The sequence below is a fragment of the Centrocercus urophasianus genome, unplaced genomic scaffold (assembly GCF_019232065.1).
Source record: "Centrocercus urophasianus isolate 14NV4802_14NV808 unplaced genomic scaffold, USGS_Curo_1.0 seq_16, whole genome shotgun sequence".
Taxonomy (NCBI): domain Eukaryota; kingdom Metazoa; phylum Chordata; class Aves; order Galliformes; family Phasianidae; genus Centrocercus; species Centrocercus urophasianus.
Window position 1 is genome coordinate 46651513 of NW_024884711.1, and position 19738 is coordinate 46671250.

General features: G+C 39.9%; 1 protein-coding gene across 6 annotated transcripts in view; it reads right to left on the reverse strand.

Moving 5' to 3' along the window:
• Positions 1–19738, reverse strand: part of ADCYAP1R1 (ADCYAP receptor type I) — a 129309-nt gene that overhangs the window by 40963 nt on the left and 68608 nt on the right. For all 6 annotated transcript variants that reach the window (XM_042817040.1, XM_042817039.1, XM_042817038.1 and 3 more), the window contains exon 4: positions 10395–10502. In XM_042817040.1, coding sequence (XP_042672974.1) covers positions 10395–10502 — 108 coding nt within the window. The remainder of the gene's footprint in view (positions 1–10394; positions 10503–19738) is intronic.

Below are 19738 nucleotides of genomic sequence, written 5' to 3' on the forward strand. Positions count from 1 at the left end.
TGGATGGATGGATGGATGGATGGATGGATGGATGGATGGATGGATGGTGGGATGGATGGTGGGATGGATGGTGGGATGGATGGTGGGATGGTTGGATGGATGAACAGATAGAGAGATAGACAGACAGACAGGTAGATAGACAGACAGACAAAAATGAATTATAAATGCTTTAAGTGTGTTGCTGTTGGGTTTTGTTTGTTTGCTCTTCCCAGTAACCTAAAAAGGAGGACATAAAACCTGCTGTTATTTGACTCTTAGTACAGGCCACACTTGGCTGCAGTGATGGTAGAATACCCAATTTGAATTCATTTCTACTATCGTGACCTTGGTACCAATGGAACATTATGTTAATGTAGCTTTTTGAAATTAAGAGGCTTTTTATATTAACCATTTTCTCTGCAGCTGGATTGTTATTGCATTTTAACCGTGTTTGGGCAATATGAAGGGATTCACATTTTCAATGATGTTCACTTTCTGATTGCTGTAGGAGTAAGCTTGCCATTTATTAACGTATCTGTCTACATCTAAATCCTTGCTAATGCACTGAGGAATGTTCCAGTACAACCTTTTATTACAAAGGCTTTCAAGCTTGATCCATCAAACTAATTCTCACTAATAAGTTGCGCCACTGGAACATCAATTAGATTTACATTGAGCATTATGGTCTGAATTACAGTGAAAAGTCAAAGTCTACCTAATGAGTGGTGAGATAACATGCACATATATAAAATAAGATGTGCTTATATGTGTATATATGCATAAAAACCATGCAGTGAAGGAGCATACAGCCACCATGGGGCTTCAGATTTATGTGTGCTGGTCTTGCCTTTCTCTCTGACACTGTGCATTGAATCCCCCACCACCAGAATGTGACTGTTCACATGACCATAACAATGGGTATGGCTACTCAAAGGTATGAAGGGTGTGATGGGCTTTATTTGAAATATTTCTGTGCTTAACATTTAACAAAGAATCATAGAATCATAGAATGGCCTGGGTTGTGAAGGACCACGATGCTCATCCAGTTCCAACGCCCTGCTGTGTGCAGGTCACCAACCAGCAGACCAGGCTGCCCAGAGCCACATCCAGCCTGGCCTTGAATGCCTGCAGGGATGGGGCATCCACAGCCTCCTTGAGCTTGCTGATCTGGGGCTGTATGAAGACTGTGGGTTGAATTTCTCAACTTTACTCTGAAATTCTACTTTTTTTTTTTCTATCTCCAGAAGTCCTGAGCAAATTTGCTCCGGTGTCAGCAATGTAATGGGTGTAGTAACCATTGTACAAGCAGTGTAAAAACACAGGGCACCTTGCTGGGTGAGCTTTCAAACAAGTTCTCACAACACTTTTCTCTTGAGATGCAGACAGTGAGAAAGTGGTTCATTAGGCCTGAGCGATGCAAAAGGGGAAGTCCATTGGGGCGATTGTAAAGCAGGCTGGATGAATTATATTACTCTCCCAGAACTGAAGAATAAGTAAAACACCCTTTTCAGCTGCATTTTGGCTACTGGCTTGTTTTTCAATCTTTTAACACGACTTTCTTCAAGGCCTGTACTCCTTGCATACAGTTAAATAACAGCACAGTACAGACTACAGAGAGACAGAGCCAATGGAAGCCATTAAACAATACCTTAGAAAACCATTTTTAAATCAATAACTGCCCGCATTAGTCAATAAACTCCTGAGGAAGCTAATGCTATTCTTGACAAAGGATGACTGTCCAGTGCATTGACAGATAGTGTTATTTATTATTTGACCAGGTTGAATACGAAATTCATTCGTTGAGAAGTAAGGCAAATTTTCCATTAGTACTTGAGCTGTCATTATTAATTAGGTGTTATTTGCAGTACTACTTAGAGGCACTAAAGAAGATGCACCAGAACGAGGAACTGCTAGTCCCAAAAACCAAACAGAGAAACCAAACAGAAAATACTGCTTATTTCTACTTTCTATATGAGAAGATAAAATAGAAAAAACTAAACTAAAATAAAATAAAATGAATTCAAAGGACTCAGTAAGAGCTACACATAGTAGCAAAGACCTGGTACTTTCATGACAATTTCTTGCGTAGGTATCAGACCTTTTTCCATGTTTTGTATTTGCTAGGCCTTAGAAAGAGCAGATACCTTCTCCCTATCCTCCAACGAAGATGAGAAATGTAACACAAGGAATTGTTGCTTCTCTTTTGCAGGGAACAGGGCTGGCAAAGTGAAAGCCAAGAAGCAGGCTGTGTACGATGAGCCTCTGCTCTGTGCAGCCTTTTAGATCAGCTCCTACATGCCAACTTTGTGCTGGCTGCTTTCGGTGTCAGCTGGCATGGCAACTGCTTTATCTCCCATAGATTTGTTTATTTGAGCACAACAACTCGCATTTAACCCCTTTGTTCCAGCTTTTGCCCATTACTAGCTCAAGAAGGGGAATGAAAGGCTTAACAAATCATTCGGTCCTAAAATATTTTGCCCACACTCTAGCCTTATTTCTGTTCTCACCTCAGCATCATTTGTTGGTGGGGTGGGTGATGGAAAACATTTTCCCAAATCACTTGTCATCATCACATCCAGCTCTGTGAATGACGAGCTAGCTAGGCAGGGATCTAATTTTTCCCTGTTTTCTACAGCACCGATTAGGAATCTAACATTTAATTTAGAAACATGAAATTAATCCACCAGCCATCCCGCTCCCATCCAGCACACGGAGCACTTCCTCCATTGCTGCATGCCACTCCCCTACACTAGCAATCTGTTCAGCCAGCAGCATTCAGGATCAGTTCTATACATCTACAGCAAGGGCAGCCAGGCAAGGTTCAGAATGAGAGAACTTAGAGGACCCCATGCTTTTTCCCTAGGCTAAACACTTACCCCCTTATTTCTGTCTCTAGCCTCACACCACATCAACAACACTTTAAACTACATATTGAAGTCATTCGTTCACTTGTGTACTTGCCTTTGTCATGGTCAAGGGGAAAGAGAACAATCAAGGAGAACTAATTTTCTTCATTCTCTGTTCACCAGTGGCTTGTGCAAAACACTGCAGCGAAGACAGAGGTGGAGCTGATATACAAACCCTAATGCCCTATACCCCTTATAAGCACGTGGTCTCATGACAGGTTGGTGAGAAGAACCAGAGCACCACGGCTGGAGATCATGGGAGAAGGCCAATGAGGTCGTGTATGGAGAACATAAAGGCTGATGTACCTGGCTGTGGCAAGGCTTATGCATACAGATGACCAATAACATGTAAGGGAAATTTTGACTTTTTTCTTCCCTTCCCTTTCTTTATCAAAGGCTATGAAACTGTCAGTGGACTGAGGTCACCATAGCAACTAGTAGGCATCGTTTAAACATGAAGTGCATCTGTCCTACCAGGCTGGCTGTCAGAGGAGCATCCATCAGCATGTGAGGTCAACGCAAATGCTACCAAAGAGGCTCTTAGCTCAGAGAAGAGCATGGGTCATATTTCAGAGCAAAGCTTTTCAAACGAAGAAAAGAAGACATATTGTCCAAGGCGGATTATCAATTGTGAGAGAAGGCTGAGAGGAGAAAGCATATTCGAGCACTTGCTTAAAGACAAGAGTGAATGTGAGCTCATCACACCTAAGTCTTGCAATCAAATGGAACTCCTTCCTTAATTATTTGAGACAAAGAGAGGAGAAACAGCAACAGGGTGGAGGCTGATGGTTAAGGTTGAAGCAGCTGCCCATGTTACACCCAACAATGATAATTCAGTGAATTACCTTCTGCACACCTAAGTGTTCTCCAAACTGCTTAGCAGCTCTTGCCTTGTTCCATCCTTGGATACTTTCCAGAGGAGCCCTGCTTTTTAATTCTCCAGGGCCAATTAGCTTTCAGATCACACTGGGCAAAGGTCTTGAATTGTGTTACAGCTTTACCCTGGTAACCGCAGGATGTTGTCTTGCCGTGGACCAAGGACTTGATATTTAACTGAATTGATCAGAAGAATTTAGAGCAATTGTTGCTATTGAACCTGTTCAGTGAGTATCAGAACCCTTTGTCCCCATAATTCGAGGGAAAGGCCAAAAATGTCACTCCCCTGTTAAAAAAAGTATTCACAAAACTTTAACTAGAAGACTGGAAACAGATACAGATCTACTGACTGTAGATACAGTCAGTATTCTCTCATGGCAATACCTGCATTGGCAGAATGTCCTGCATTGCAGATAGACTTCGTGATTCTGGGGCAGAGGAGACATGCTTAATGATAAAGGGTTACCCTTTTAGGTAGGGTGGCATTTTGGGCTAGGGTTAAGGCTTATCAGTTTGGGTTAGGGTTAAGGGTTTGCATTTTGGATTAGGGTTAAGTGTTACCCTTTAAAGTAGAGCTGGTCATCATGTCATAGAATGGCCTTCTTGATTTGGAAAAGCTGATGTCATTCCATGGCTTTACTGGCCCATGGAAAGCCCAATAGGAAATAGGAATAGGAAACTAAAAGGAAAGAACTTGCTATCTAGGAAGCACAACTAACACAGAAATTGGAAAGAGAGTTTGTAACATCTCCACTTAATAAGTCTCCTATAACTCTTTCCTATATCTGGGACTTGCTGAGCCTAAGATGGACATTCTATGGGATGGCCCATCTCTGTAAAACAGAATGCTTCCTGATGCTAGTGGTTTCCCTCCCCCTGTTTTTCATAGAGGACGCTGAAACACCCATCAGGGGTGAGATATATTTGAACAGAAAATCTCGACCTTTGCATTGATCTTTTCCCTTGCCCATTTGACAGGCAAACACGATTTCCAATTTCAGGCAGCTGCAATGCCAACATTAATTTCAGCCAGTATCAAACAAATCCTCCATCATCTACTTCAGTAGAAAATAAGTACAGGATCTTTCCAAGTACATTCTGCTGGTTAGAAGGTCTCTAATCTTTAAAAATCACCTTTTTGTTTAAATAAAAATACATCATTAAGGAGGCCTAATTAATAGCAACTGATTTGCAAAGACTCTCAACAATGGATTTTCATGTCCTTTCACCCTGTTTGAGAGTTACGTACCACATGTTGTCAGTTCTCCAGGACGATTTCCCCAGAAGTGACACAGAAACACTTTCCACATTTGCACATTTAGTACTGCTGCCCCTCTCATTAACCCTTGTCTTGTCATCTTGTTTTGTTTGATTAGGGATAACACCCAAACTCAGGCAGGAAAAAAGAGCCACGGATGGCTTACCAAATCCAATTAACCTTGCATTCATAAATCCCACATGATGTATCTAGTGCAGAATATAGAAGGGTTGGTGTTCTAGTGACAAAGTAGTTGAGTGGCTCTCAGTGTTTTTAATGGGATCAGTAATGGGCTTTTTTCAGCTCTGTCTCAGGGACAATGAAGCTTGGTGGCTGAGCAATGAAGACACACGACTGGCAGAGCAGCAGTAAGCCCAGCAAACACTCGGGTTCGAAAAGATAAACATTCCCCCTTAAACTCTACAATACCTGGATGGACTCTTTATTTCACTGAATTTTAATTAGCAGCCTTAATCCTGGTACCAGCAAAGGTCAGTCACGCTCTTTTGGATGTCGCAGGCAACATCCTAGACTGAGCACTGAATAAACAGTCTGTATAGTTGGTAGCTTCTGTAGGAGCTAATCATTCATTTGGATTCTGAAATGAAGACAACTTCTCAATGTGAAGCACACAGCAATGCTCAGAGACTGCCTATTACTATTTGCATAAGATTTTCCTGCCAATCAGAGGCGTAAAAATACGCTCATTTTTTAGCTGCCTATTGCATTTCTTTCAATGGCCCTTTAGTGGACAGGTTTTATCCCTCTAAAATTTCTCAGCCATGAGGGGCAACGAAGGAAAAGCCTTGGCATCTGTGAGTTTCCTCTACCAGACACATCACCACTGCCTGTAAAAATAAATAAATAAAGGAAAAGAATAAAACACAACATTTTCTAGTTGGGATTGTAGATAATTACACATCATGGCTGGCACCTTTTTCCTTTTTTAATTGCAAAGATACCTTAGAACGCTTTAAATGTACTCTGTTGCTAGAGGGGTTTTCTCTGGGGTTACCACTTGGAATGAGAAAACGTAATTGATAAAAGCAACACAATGGAAGTTACTGCTTTTAATAAAAATTAAACTGTGAATTGATTAAAGAAATGGATTTTGAAGAGAAAAAAAACAAACACCAACCATAAAAGAAAACAAAACCAAACATAAACCAACTAACAAGAAACCTCCAATATTTAGGAATCCTCCAGAACAGAAACCACTGTAAATCTTTAACCTACTACACTGGAAAAGGCTGAGGAGATACAATGACTTTTTCAGGTGGAGAGATTTTCAGAACAATCTTTTTGTTCGCAAAGAGAATCTGAAAGGAAATAAAAAATTCTCATGATTTTGAAGGAGAACTGAAATGAAATGTTACCAGGAAGGGTCACAAGATATCTATCACGGGATTTCCAAAGGAAATTTTAACTTTAGACCTTCCATATCAGCAGTTCAAATGTCAGTCCTCAGTCCAACTGCAATGAAGGTCGTAGCAGAGTATATTTTCAAACCCTCAACAGCAAGAGATGGTCTTTACAGCTAAAACCACTGAACTGTTCTTCGACAAAGTATCTCTGTGGATGGTGGGGATTGGAATTTCATCAGTTAGTTTTTATTTTTAAGTCCATTTTCTTTTTCACCTTACTGAAAGCAGAAATCAGGCAGCCAAGTTAAGACAGCCAAATTCCTTTCAGAAATTCAGCAACCAAAGAGGCTCCTCCACTGACTTCATTCACCTCAAGATACAAATTTGATACAGGTCAGAGGCAATACCTTCTACGATTACTTATCAGAAGCTGGACTCAATGATCCTTATGGGTCCCTTCCAACTCAGGATATTCTATGATTCTAACACTTCCCTCACTGAACCAGAAGTCCATGTGACCAGTTTTACACATATAATTCACAGATTTCCAAAGCCAAGTGAGATAACTTTCCCCCCACTCTGTAAAATCAATGGTGCTGCATGCGGTTCCCCTATTTCATCCAAGCAGGTGTTTCCACAAGTGCTTCAGTGCTTCTTAAGACAAACATTTTAAAAACATAAATCAAAATCATTGCTGCTGTTTGTAAAAATGATTTTTGGTCATCTGAAAACTCTGCTGAATTAAGAATGAATATACAATTAATGGACACTGGGGTCAGTGCCTACTCTACTTACATATTCTAGAAACACAGCAGCAGCCACAGAATACTGTAATGATTTATAAAATGTGATTAGCCACGTCTTAGAAACATTTTAATTATCTAATAACCCTTTATTTAAGGAACCTTCATAATATGTGACTTTTTTCATTAAGCCCTCATTGAAGCAAATATACTCGGTTAGCTAAAATTAGCAGTAATGAGACTGAAAATTCATCCTGATTCACCCAGAAGAGTGATTATGGATGTAGATATTTCCACCTTGGGGTCACTAGCACAAATCCAGCTGGGTCTGCCGAGGTTTCAAACAACTCCAGATTAAATGTTTATTTGTTTATCTAACGAATTATGAATCTTGGTTTTGTTCCTACTGAACAGATGTCCAAAAAAAAAACCACCCAGTAACAGCTGTCACTTTTATTAGTGAACCCGCAAGGAAATCAAGAAGGCAGCACATATATTTACACTGGACTGACTACTCCTCCCTTAGGGTCATGCTATCACCCTCCTAGAGGCCAAATGTGAGGTACAATTTACAAACAGCACTGGAAATTCCGGACAAAGCATTCAAAAACCTTATTTCAGCCCTTCAATGTATGGAGCCTTTTGTTATGGCAGCTTTCCTCTTTTAAGTACAGTGTTACTATTTTTCTAAAATGAATATTAATGTCACTTGAAAAAAAAAACGGGACGAGACATTCTGATATTAAAGTTAAAATGTTATATGCTGGAATAGACTATGTTGAGCTGACACAGTCTTTGAGAAGGGAGACATTTTAGATGGTTTCTCAAGAGCCCTTCAAACCTTAATTACTTCAGAAACAATGGCACTACAGAAAACAAATTTCATCAATAGAAGGGAGAAGGTGCTATATTTGGGTAGGTTATAATTATGAGCATTGGAAACACAGACTGACCAGACAGGTTGTGGATGCCCCATTCCAGGAGCCATTCAAGGCCAGGCTGGATGTGGCTCTGGGCAGCCTGGTCTGGTGGCTGGCGACTCTGCACATAGCAGGGGGTTGAAGCCAGATGATCTTTGAGGTCATTTTCAACCCAGGCCATTCTATGATACTATGAAATATCCCTTGGAATAAAGAGAGCCATTAAAAGGTCTGCAGCTGAGGTGTGTTGGTAGATTGGAAGAGAGGAAAGAGTTCCTGTGCTGTAGATGCAGACAGCATCTCTCCGTGTCTCAAACTAGTGACATCTCTGATCACTGAACCCCAAAAGGGAAGGAAAAGAGAGAAAGAAAGGGAAAGAAAAGTGCTGCCTATGTTACCATGCCTATCTTGAGGACAGGTAGAGGCAGCACATCACAGGCCACCAAAAAGGAGGGGTCCTAATTGAAGGTTGGTCAGGCATTGCATTGAGCAGCAGGTCTCTTGCAGTCATATCAGAAGATAACAGCAGATCAGCCATCTGCTAGTGCACAATAAATGATATAAAAGCATTATGCCTGCAGGCTGCACACGTCACTGATAATTAGATTGTGAAAACTTTTGGTTGAGTATGCATCTTGCGCAAAGGACGACCAAGACTGGTCCGACAATTAGTCTGAATGACAAGCAGTCAATGAAAACAGATAACAAAGTCATGGAGAATAATGTAAATAAATACACATATGTATGTGTGTGTGCATGTGTGTGAAAGAGGGAAGAATATTTCCTTTCCCTCGTTGGACACAAATCCTCCTAGAAGCTCTATGCTGTCTTTTCTATTATGGTTGACTGTGATGGTTCAGCAAGTGTCACTGCATTCACTGAATTTATAGTGGACCAATATTGCAGCAGTCAAGATTATGTGTAATTATACACACTATAATTGAAGCACACAGAATTACAGGAATAACCATGTTTTTGTAACTGATAATTTAAAAAGGGACTTGTCTTCCTCCCTTCAAAAATAAGATGCCTCATTTAAGGGAACTGTCTTTATTACTTGCTGGATAAAGAGAGATTACCTCCAAATGGTAATTAACCTCATGTTCTTGAAATTAAATACACTGCCTTCCATTGATTTCTTTCACTTACTTTCTCCACATTAACTACAGATGGAGTCCAGTGAACTAATTGAGAGAAGACACTTGAGTTTCATATGGGTGTATTTAGTGAGGGGGTGATCACCCTTAAATTCCTCTCCATTTCACAAAAGCATTCTGGTGTTTCCTTCACCATCTAAGATGAATTGAAATGTCTGTTCTTAAAGGTGAATATTTGAGCATGCCAGACTTGTGTATATTTTCCATCTACCACAAATTGTGCACTGTCTGTAGCAACATCAGGAAGGTGAATTTTGGATTCAAGATTTTGTATGAATAATTCACTGGCAAAATAATCTTTGGGAAGAGGATCGCAGAAGGAAAAAGGTGAGGTTTTTCCTCCATGAGAAGTGCTCCTTAAGCGATCTATGCTGGCCTACATGGGTGCTGGGATGAGATGGACATTACTGTTAAATATCAGCAAAGGCTTGTTGTTAACTAACGAGGGACAACTCTTACAGTAATGTACTCTGGTTAGAGATTCATGATCCTTTAGGTCCCTTCCAACCCTGGCCATTCTGTGATTCTGGAAACAGAAACAGTCCATCTCACCACAACGCAACCAGGGCAATTTTCTGACCTTTCATTTACTTTTGTTTCTTTGCTTGGCTGCTGGTGCCAGCTGCAAGGAGCAGTAGGAAGCTGACATCTCATTTCTACAGAGAACAAAAAGGCACAATGGATCTTCTCCACTTCTGAAAGAATTTTTAATTTTCACCAACCCTCCACTGGGCCTCCAAGATGGGAACTGCCCTCATTGGTCATTTCATGCACATCCATTCCGTAGGCATGAACAGAGTCCAGCTCTGAGTTTTAGTTATTTTCTAAAATAGGTTCCAGTTATGATGACTAGTTGTCTGACACCTTCACACAGTCTCAGGTCTTGTTGATCTTTGTGGATTCCCAAGGGCAAACGCTCTGTTTAGCTACTAGACTTCGCAATAACTTCATGGTGACCGAGATAGCTTTTTTTCACACACCTTTCCCCCTTCCACCCAACATATGCACATACATCTACACAAAAACATCCTGTTTTTTTACTGTTTTCTTTTGAACAGAAGTTCAAACCAACCCCAGGCCACTGTAGTTCTTATTTTTCCCTTAAGTATAGCAACTGAATCAGGCTTTATTTGCCTGCTGGCCATGCAGCTCTACCAGGCAGAAGCAAAAAACACGGAGAAAGGACTTTACCATCTTCAGAGATGATAAATCTGAACAGAGCAGGACACTTGACAAAGACAATTTCACCCACACTTGCAGGTTTCCAGCATGTAATGTTGTCCCACATTCCTGGGCAACCTATAGAAAAGAGAGAGGCAAAAAAGATAAGATTAATGGTGCAAACTCTCTCTTCTTTTTGTTTTCAAAATGGTTTTAGTGGTTGGTTCTTCCTTCTATCCATCAGTGTGCAGTTGGTTAGAATAACAAATGGTATCACTTTCTGATAAGCTTTCCCTGACCCAAAAAACAATTTGCATTGATAAGAATAGCGTAAGCATAAGTACAATATAGTTGCATTATACAGTAATGGACAGACTCCACTCTGGCAAAAAGTGAAAGCTGTTAGTCCCAATTAAATTACTCCATTATACGTCAGAAGCTAATATTCCCTTTAGAGTGGAATTCACAGCCACTATCTGTCTACCAAAAAGTGTGTTAAATCTGTGGAGATTCGATTGACATCTCTGATTTCAATTCAGTGAATTTCTGCAAACTTGAATCCCCGTCAGAGGTTGGATACTAACACTTATTGGAATTTGGCCCAGGGTGGTGATTGAAAGTTGGAGAATAGATTCTGCTTCATCCCACAGCTGCTTGTTGAGTTGTTTTTTGGGATGTATATGAGTGAAGCTTCTCTCTTTCATTTTGTTCAGTTCATTAGGAAAATATTCAGTACAGAAGTGTAAAGAACCACTCCTGTAGTATTCACTATCTTCACATGCATGTAAATGCAAAATAGCTAAAGGATTTCTTGCATAACACAGAATCAGACCCTCCACAATCACTCAAATATTAGGCTTAATGTCACCAGCCTTTAATTAACGATCTGAGTGATACACAACCAACCTCCTGTTACAGGACTATGCCTATTATTTCTAACCTGAAAATGTTTATTTCCAGTTTTCAGTCATTATATGGAACTGGATGAATTTTAGCATCAGAAGCATGCAGAAATAGGAGGTGATAATGTTAGGGATGGGAGTTTTTCTCTCTTGGGACACAGGAAAAAGAAGGGTATTAAACATCAGAAATACGACAAATTAGGACTGGTTTTCAAGAAGGAGCTTTCTATGCACAACCCAGTCTGCAGCTGTGTAAAGCTGAAATCATCATCTTACTAGTTTATAAACCTAGAAAACTTATCTAGTGTACAGAAAAGCTCAGAAATTTCCCTGCATTTCTTACTAATGTCCAAAAAATTTTCTCATTAAAGAAATCTCAAATGGGGATCATCTTCTACCTCAACAGAAAATGAAAGACAGACTAGATCACAGAATCATTAAGGTTGGAAAAGACCTCTAAGATCATCTAGCCCACTTAACTATCTTTCAGAGTTCTTTGCATTTGATGTTGAGATTCAGCATCTAATCTTACCAACTGCTAAAAGGTGCAAGTTCCTCACTCAGAAGTATGTGGGGTTCTGTTGATATATTTTCTCTTTGACTGCATGCCTGAGAAAGTAAGATCCTCAATAAAAGCAAATAATATTTCAAAGTGTCATATTTTCAGACTGGGAGAAGTACAATACAATGAAGGTTGGGTGTTCAGCTGCTAAAAAACAGTGTGGGCTTTGTCAATTTTGTCAGTAGTAGGGGATTGCTATCGGATGAGAATGTATGAACAGAACTGGCCTTTGTGTATTTATTTCCATCAGCTTCAGTGGCAGAAAATCAAGTCCTCACAAAATATAAGCCAGGTACTACCACGTGTGGTGGATAAGGAAGCTATGAGCTGAGGGTTTGAAGAATTAATTCAGTGTCAAACCACAATGCTATAATGATGTCAGTATGATAAGCAGCTGGTAACCCTTCTTTCAAATGAAAGGCTGTAGCATCAGATCAGGACTTTAACTAAAAGAGGAGAGATTTAGGTTAGAGGTTAGAAAGAAATTCTTTACTCAGAGGGCAGCGATGCCCTGGCACTGCCCAGAGAGCTGTGGGTGCCCCATCCCCAGAAGTGCCCAAGGCCATGGCTGGGCTCTGGGCAGCTTGAGCTGTGGAGGCAGGCAGCCCACTGCAGAGGTTGGAGCTTGATGATCTCAAGGTCCCAGGGAACCTAAGCCATTCTGTGATTATGAGGCTACATAAAATAAACTGCTGAGTATATAAAATTTAGTCACCACAGGAACTGGAAAAGAATAACCTTCACATTTTCCTCTCCCCACCTTTCTTCCATTCGTATTCCAGACTGATTCCACTTCCAGATGAGTATCTCATTGTATGCATGCTATGACTCTACTGGATATCCCTGAAAGGCTCAAAGACCTCATGATTTTTACGATTTGAAAAGTTCACTGATACTAAACATGGAAATCAAGATTGAATTGAGCACTGTTAGATTTTACTGTCTTTGATAGCTACCGTTTGTCCACACAGCAGGAATAGTATTTACCATTTAAATCTGAAGACATTTGGTAATAGGTTTATAGTTCACTGATGTATGGCAACCTGTATGAAAGTAAAGCATATGTAAATATCCATGGTAATGAGACATTTGCTTACAAGAGGTGTTAGAGACAATCAAAGAGGCTAATGAGATCTTCTGAGAACCACCTGCTAGCCTTGCTCACTTGAATTAAATGGCTGTGCTAGAATAAGGGAAAGCTTTCTTATTCTTTATTACTACTTTAGCATCAGTTGTTTTCCAAATACTGGCATAACAACAGAAACTGCAAACCTATCTAGAGAAATGAGCATAAACCCTCATACTGCAGAGAAGAGAAGACAATGAATAAATATTTCATAGAAGTCTGAACAGTAGTCTGCTATTGTGGCAATACCATGCATAAATAAAATATTCCAACTTTAAAAGACATTATTTTGTTCTACTAGAAAACACTGATGTGTTGGCATTGAAAGAGAAAGAAACAGAAAAAAAAAAAAAAAGTAATTTGCCCAGTAAGTGACAAAGACTGCAAAGAATTCATTGTCAGTAAGAAAGTTGCTCGATCCTTTCTGGTAAAACCATATTTGAAAGCAACCATTTGGAAGAGCAAAGAATACACACACACACAAATATGTATATATAAAATATAATACATGTCAGCATGGACAATCCCCTTACATTTGTAAACCACAACACAGCCAGGAACTCCTGCTGGGTGAAACCTGCCCACGGAAATGTGTGATTTGAGTGTGAAACTGCACAGTAGGGCTCTCCTCTGGCTCTGATGGTATGTCTCCATTGCCGTATGATGGAGGGATACTCAAGCTAGCTTTGAAAGAGGTGGCTCAGACACTGCAAGAAGCAAGGCACAGCACCATATGGATTAATTCTCCCGGTTCTTAGCACGTTTGGAATAAATAATGCCAACATGTAGTTTTAAAGAATAAGTTTTCATGTAGTCTAGAGCATAAAAATAATAAGTAAAAATGATCTTAATACAGGATGCCTTGCAGGGAGTGCAAATTCTGCTTTACCTTCCCAGGTCTGTACTGGAGCCTGCAGACAGAAATCTGCTTGTTGAACTTTGTAGGATTCATCTCAGCTAACCCAGCTGATGTAAAGTTTGGCATCTGATTTTGGAAAGCTATTTAGACCCTCCTCATAGCATGGGAAAAAGAGTGTTTCATGTTATTCAGCTAGTCACCTTCTCTCCAATGGCACAGCTCATCTTCTGGAGCCTCACTTGGCTCCAGAGGAAATGCAAAGTGGTTGATGTGATTGTGGAATTAGTCAGTATCAGTTTAACTTCAGGCAGCTTAGACTTCCCAATTTAAGTGCACTCACCTAAATGATGTTTCCTCTGTAGCCCCTCAGTAGCAAGACCTTCCATTAGGAATAATCCCATTTTAGCTGGGCAGTGGTGGTGAACTACTCTGTAAGTATTCATTCATTCATTCAGTAGAATGAGGCTAAAAATTCTTATCCTAAATAGCTGCCCCCTGAATCCCAATTTCAGCTAAGGAAAACTATATGCATTTTTGAATAATTTCATGTGAAGCTCAGGACAGCTAAGCTTAAATATAATATTGTTGAATCTGATGGGGTTGCCTCATATACCTACGACCTAAGGATGCATGTGACTTGACAACAAGTGAAAAAGAAAGGCTAAGAGAGGTGCAATTTCACATCAAGGAGAAAATAACGGAACTTTTGTCACTGCAGAGTTTTCAGTTGTAACTTTAAGATTATGCTTAGCACTGAAATGATTCTAGTCATCTTCCTCCTATGGAGGTTTACACAAACCTTCAGCTTGGAGGCTACTACACCTCCATCGAACATTACAGTGATTCAACCAACTTAAACTGTTGGCGGTATTTGTGTGGAGAAGGGGTGAGAAAAGAATGACAGAACAATGGGCAAAAGCATTTCACAGAATCATAGAATCATAGCTTATGGGTCAGTGCACAGGAAAAAAAGGAATAGATGACACATTTGCATAACATTTGTTTCCTTGAGATATTAAGAAAAAAATGCAAATACGTAATTCTGATAGTTGTGTACTTTTCATGTACAGAAATGAAAGCTTGAGGTAAAAGTCAACCCATTTGGCTTACAATGTTCAGGTTTAGTTTCAGTTCTTCTCGTTCATTAGTTTAAAATGTCACCTTCAAGGTCATATAATCTTCAGGAGAGTGATATCAAAAGAAACACAATGCTACAAGGTGGAATATCAAACTGAATTATATGTGCAGTAACTTTTAAAGGGCAATACTACATATAAAGACCCTCAGAGAGAAAAAGGAACACCAGAAAAGGTCTTTCTGTTCTTACATAAATCCAGGTAAATAACAAAATAAATAAAAGCTTGAGCAAAGTCTGTGTATGAGGCCAGGATCCTTGAAGGTGGTTGACATTTCAAAGCAGAGACACCTTGTAGGAGCTCCTGTTGAAGCAATGGTGTCTCTGCTGTCTTTCAAGAAGGCAGCACAATCAGAACTCAGATTCAACAGCCTCTTTCTAAAGTCCAGAGGAATTCCACATGTGTAGTTCAAGCGATTCAATGAGGGCTGTATATGAAGAACAAGAAACCTTACCAGCAGTTTGCCCACATTAACATTTTCCATTGCTTTTCTCTAGATAATTACTGACCTGGCATTATGTTATCAAGTTATGCAACTAAGTTGTGACTATAACTGTATAAATTATGGTGATATTTTCTACAATGTGACATCATTTTTCAGAGACCCAAGAATTCCTGCACGCAGCGCTATTTTCAAACAGGTATTAAAAATAAAAGGATCTGAAATGGTTCACTTCTCACCTACCAAGGTAATCCCAGACTGGATTAAAACTAAAATTGAAAGTAACAGAAACAATGGGTTTTCTTTGATTATAACGATGCTGGACAATGCTTCTGGACACGTGGTCTGATTTTTGGGTGGTTCCGTGTAGAGCCAGGAATTGGACCTGATGATTCTCATGGGTCCATTCCAACTCCAAATACTCTATGATAACAATGAGTTTTACAGCATAGCAGCAGAAAAAAAGATGAACTGGAGATAGTTGGCTTTAGATCTCAGGAAATTAAATGCCAAACTTAAATCATGTACTTTAGAATCAGAAGCTAGTCTTTTTTGTTAGAGTTCAACAGGAGGGATTTCACCTGGTTCGGATGTTTTGCATCATTCAAGATGATGCAAAGAACATCAATACACCTTCAAGAACTTCAATACACCTCCTCAATGTATCTTAATGTAGGAGCCACACAAATTACCAACCAGAATGTTATTCTTAGGAAAACAAATAAACACAAACACATACACTAATCACTGCAATCTGTCTCAAAGGAGAAAAGAAAATTGACATCTTCTCATCTGTCCACCACAGAACTGTTTTCCTCATGACAGTGAAAGCCAATGTCCACGTACTACATCCATCTTGCACCTCAGCAAGAAAGGCTAACACCAAATTACTGTTGTTTTTCCTTAAATATTTTATACATAGAAAAGATCAGCTTCTACACAGCAGGAGCTATTATCTATAATTAGAAATATCTAAAGCTTTTTCTGTTTTCTTTCCCTAAAGCTGTTTAATTCTTTACAATCACAGAATATTTATTCTAAGCTCACGCTTATTGCTCTTCTTGCATTGTTACTAGCCAAGAAAACCTCATCCAAGAAAATCTCTAAAATCCTTTAAGTGCTGCCAACCAATTGGCCTTAGGTGAGCTTTGAAGAGTTTTTAAGGGAAACTTCCGTTTGGCAAAACCTTTGGAACATTTCTTCATCTAATTATGCAGAAGAGTAAAAAGCCAATTATCTGGGAAATCGAGAGGGTTCTTTTTTTTTCTTCTTTAAAGAAATCTTTCTTTAAAAAGGGTCAGTTTCTGTGAGAAAGTCACCGTTTTGCAACTCTGGATGCCCAAAAAACGTTGTGAAATTACTCAGAAAACTGGGAGATTGTATTCTGGTGTTGCTGGAGGACAGAACAACTCTTTCGAGCTGCCAAAAGCTGACCCAGTGCCAAGCTCGCCAGCTGCGGATAATCTGGCATCACTCAGGACATGGGTGGTGGGAGATCATGGGTTACTGCTGGAGGAACAGCTGGTATCCCTCATTCCTTTCACTGCTGGTGGCAGCCAGGATGGTTATCATCATCCTGCCCCACCACCACGTCTGACTCACTTCCCTCCTTCCTGAGGAGAAGCGCAGATAAGGCACTTGCCTTTATCAACTCTGTTTTCCATTAATTCTCTAAGCTGTGAGAGAAGGGAAAAGACAGCTGACACCGCAGTGCCTAGAAGGCTTTGTGTACATCATAGTGCTATTAATCTTCATCCTTAAGTCACTTGGATCAAGTCACTTCTGGAAAGAGTGCAGGAAAAATAATGGTTATAGAATTAGTTGAGAAGAAAACAGTGGAGTGAGTCCCAAAAAGATGTGTATTTCCACAAACCATTACCTTCTCCTGCCAGATCCCATCCTTCACACACACAATCTGCCTATGAATAGCAATTAAGTAAGGACAAGATGGAGCAGTACAAGTGGTATCCAACCTTTCTGAACTGTTTCAGATAAAAAATAAGGCTACAATTTTTCCATGCCAGTGGAGCAACTGGATAGACATACATTCTCTAAACTTTCTATGCAAAACCTACATGTATGCTAATTTTTCACCAGTATTCATGGGCCTTACAGTGAATCTGGCTTTCAACCATTGCTATAAGAAGGAATCTTCCCAAGTTGCATGGTTAAAAAGTCCACTGCCACTTCTGCCACCCATGGATAGTTTATATTTGGCCCATTGTGAGACTTATGGGCCTGTGAAGAAGACATCTGTAAAGATCAGTAGCATTTATTAGTTGCCATGGATACAGATAAAGTCAAAATGTTATCAGCGTGCCTTTTTGGTGCTTCGGAGTTTGTGTTCCTTTGTAAATAGAGAGAGGATTTGGCTGTATGGAAGAAGATGAGAAGAGGATTTGGTAACACGTCATTTGAGCATGAAGGTTTCCCAGAAATAAATCCAGCACTTCAAGTCTTTTCTGTCACAAATGGAGACAGAAGGGAACAAACAAATTCTCTTCATTTGTTAATTTTTAGCATAACTCAGTACTGAACTGGGACTAAAATGGGACAGTCTTAACAGTCCCTTATTACAGGGTTGTGTTTTGAACTTAGAAAGATCCCAGCAGAGCTAAGCAAGATTTTCAGTGGGACTTACTCAGACTGAACCTGAGGTGAACAGCTCTCTAATCAATTAGATAAGAATTTGGACTTATTTCTAAAAGGATAAATAAACCAAACAAAACAGGCATTGAACTACTGAAAATAGCAACCAAGCTCTATGGCTAAGTGACTGGCAATTTCAGAACTTATTTTGCATTCTGTTCTGTATTAGCTCCTCTCAAAGGCATTTATAGATAGCAATTACTTAGGTCTCATAGTAGCTTTGGGGCTAAGAAGCTTTTAAGAGCTAGAAAACAAAACAAAGCAAATAAACAGAAGAAATAGTGAAGCTAAACACCCTCCAAGCAAGAGTTGTAACAGTGAAGCTGCCACTTCATATTCATACTCTGTCCTCCCCCTATTCTTGCTTTTCTATACTTTATAGAGTTATCTAAAAGGATAAGGCACTTTTATCGTAGGAGATAAAATATAACAGATCCTGGGCCAAATCCATTTTTGATGTAACCACAGTGACGCCAACGTGGATGCACTCGAGAGGCATTTATTACTTGTTTACTCCTTCAAACCTTCTGAGAATGAGAAATGACTGAACTAAATAACTTAATTTCTTTCAGTGTGCAAATTCTATAATCTCTCCTGGAAACTGCGGCAGTGGTGAGTCAAACAACTCCTTATTAGAGCCCATGGGACCTGATGGTCTACTGGAGGAAACAAAGAAAAGAAATGCATTTTAAAAAGCTCGTTAAGAGGCATGTTAACACATAGCGTGTTTCCTGTTTCGTGATGAACTCCTCTGACTCTGTCCATAGAGTATTCAGAGAGCACTGAAAACACCACTGAAGCATAAATCCAATCCAGCATTGGAAGGACTGGCATACACATCAGATATTTTGGCTGCTATATGAGACTAAAGGAATTTATTGTTCCCTAAGTTCCCAGCTACATATTGTTTTACAGTCAGAATCACAGAATCATAGAATGGTCTGGGTTGCAAGGACAACAATGCTCATCCAGTTCCCCTGCTGTGTGCAGGTCACCAACCAGCAGCCCAGGCTGCCCAGAGCCACATCCAGCCTGGCCTTGAATGCCTGCAGGGATGGGGCATCCACATCCTCTTTGGGCAACCTGTTCCAGTGCCTCACCACCCTCTGGGGGAAAAACTTCCTCCTCATATCCAACCTAAACTTCCCCTGTCTCAGGAAAGTAAAGGCAGATGGCTTAGTTTGGGCAGTTTACAATCTGCCATGTAAAATGCAATGTGAGGGGTATCAAAATGGAGGCAGAATGCACGATGAACAAGATGAAGTTGTTGATGAAGCACAGGAAAATATCATGATTGTTCCCCTGGTTGCTCAGAAATAAGCAATAGGTGTTTTGTTGATGTTGTTGTTTGGTTTGTTGGTTTTGGAAAGGTTTTCAGCATTGAGAGAATGGGAAGAAATGTCCAGTGCCATCACAGCTAGTCCAGCACTACCCCCAGTCACCAGAGGCCATGGAAGTGTTTAATCCTGGAAAAGTAAATGTTTACACTCTACACATAACTCTGTATTACATAAGCTACAGAATACCACTTTCCTGACAGCATATAGTAAAGCACATAAAAACAAAACCCATAAACATAACCAGGAAGAAGACAAAAACATTTCCAGTGTCTTAAACACATAAAATGTGTTAGGTGAGAATGCCCAGAAAATCATTGAAGGTTGACACAGAAAGGTCCAAGTGGTGTTAATGCAAAGT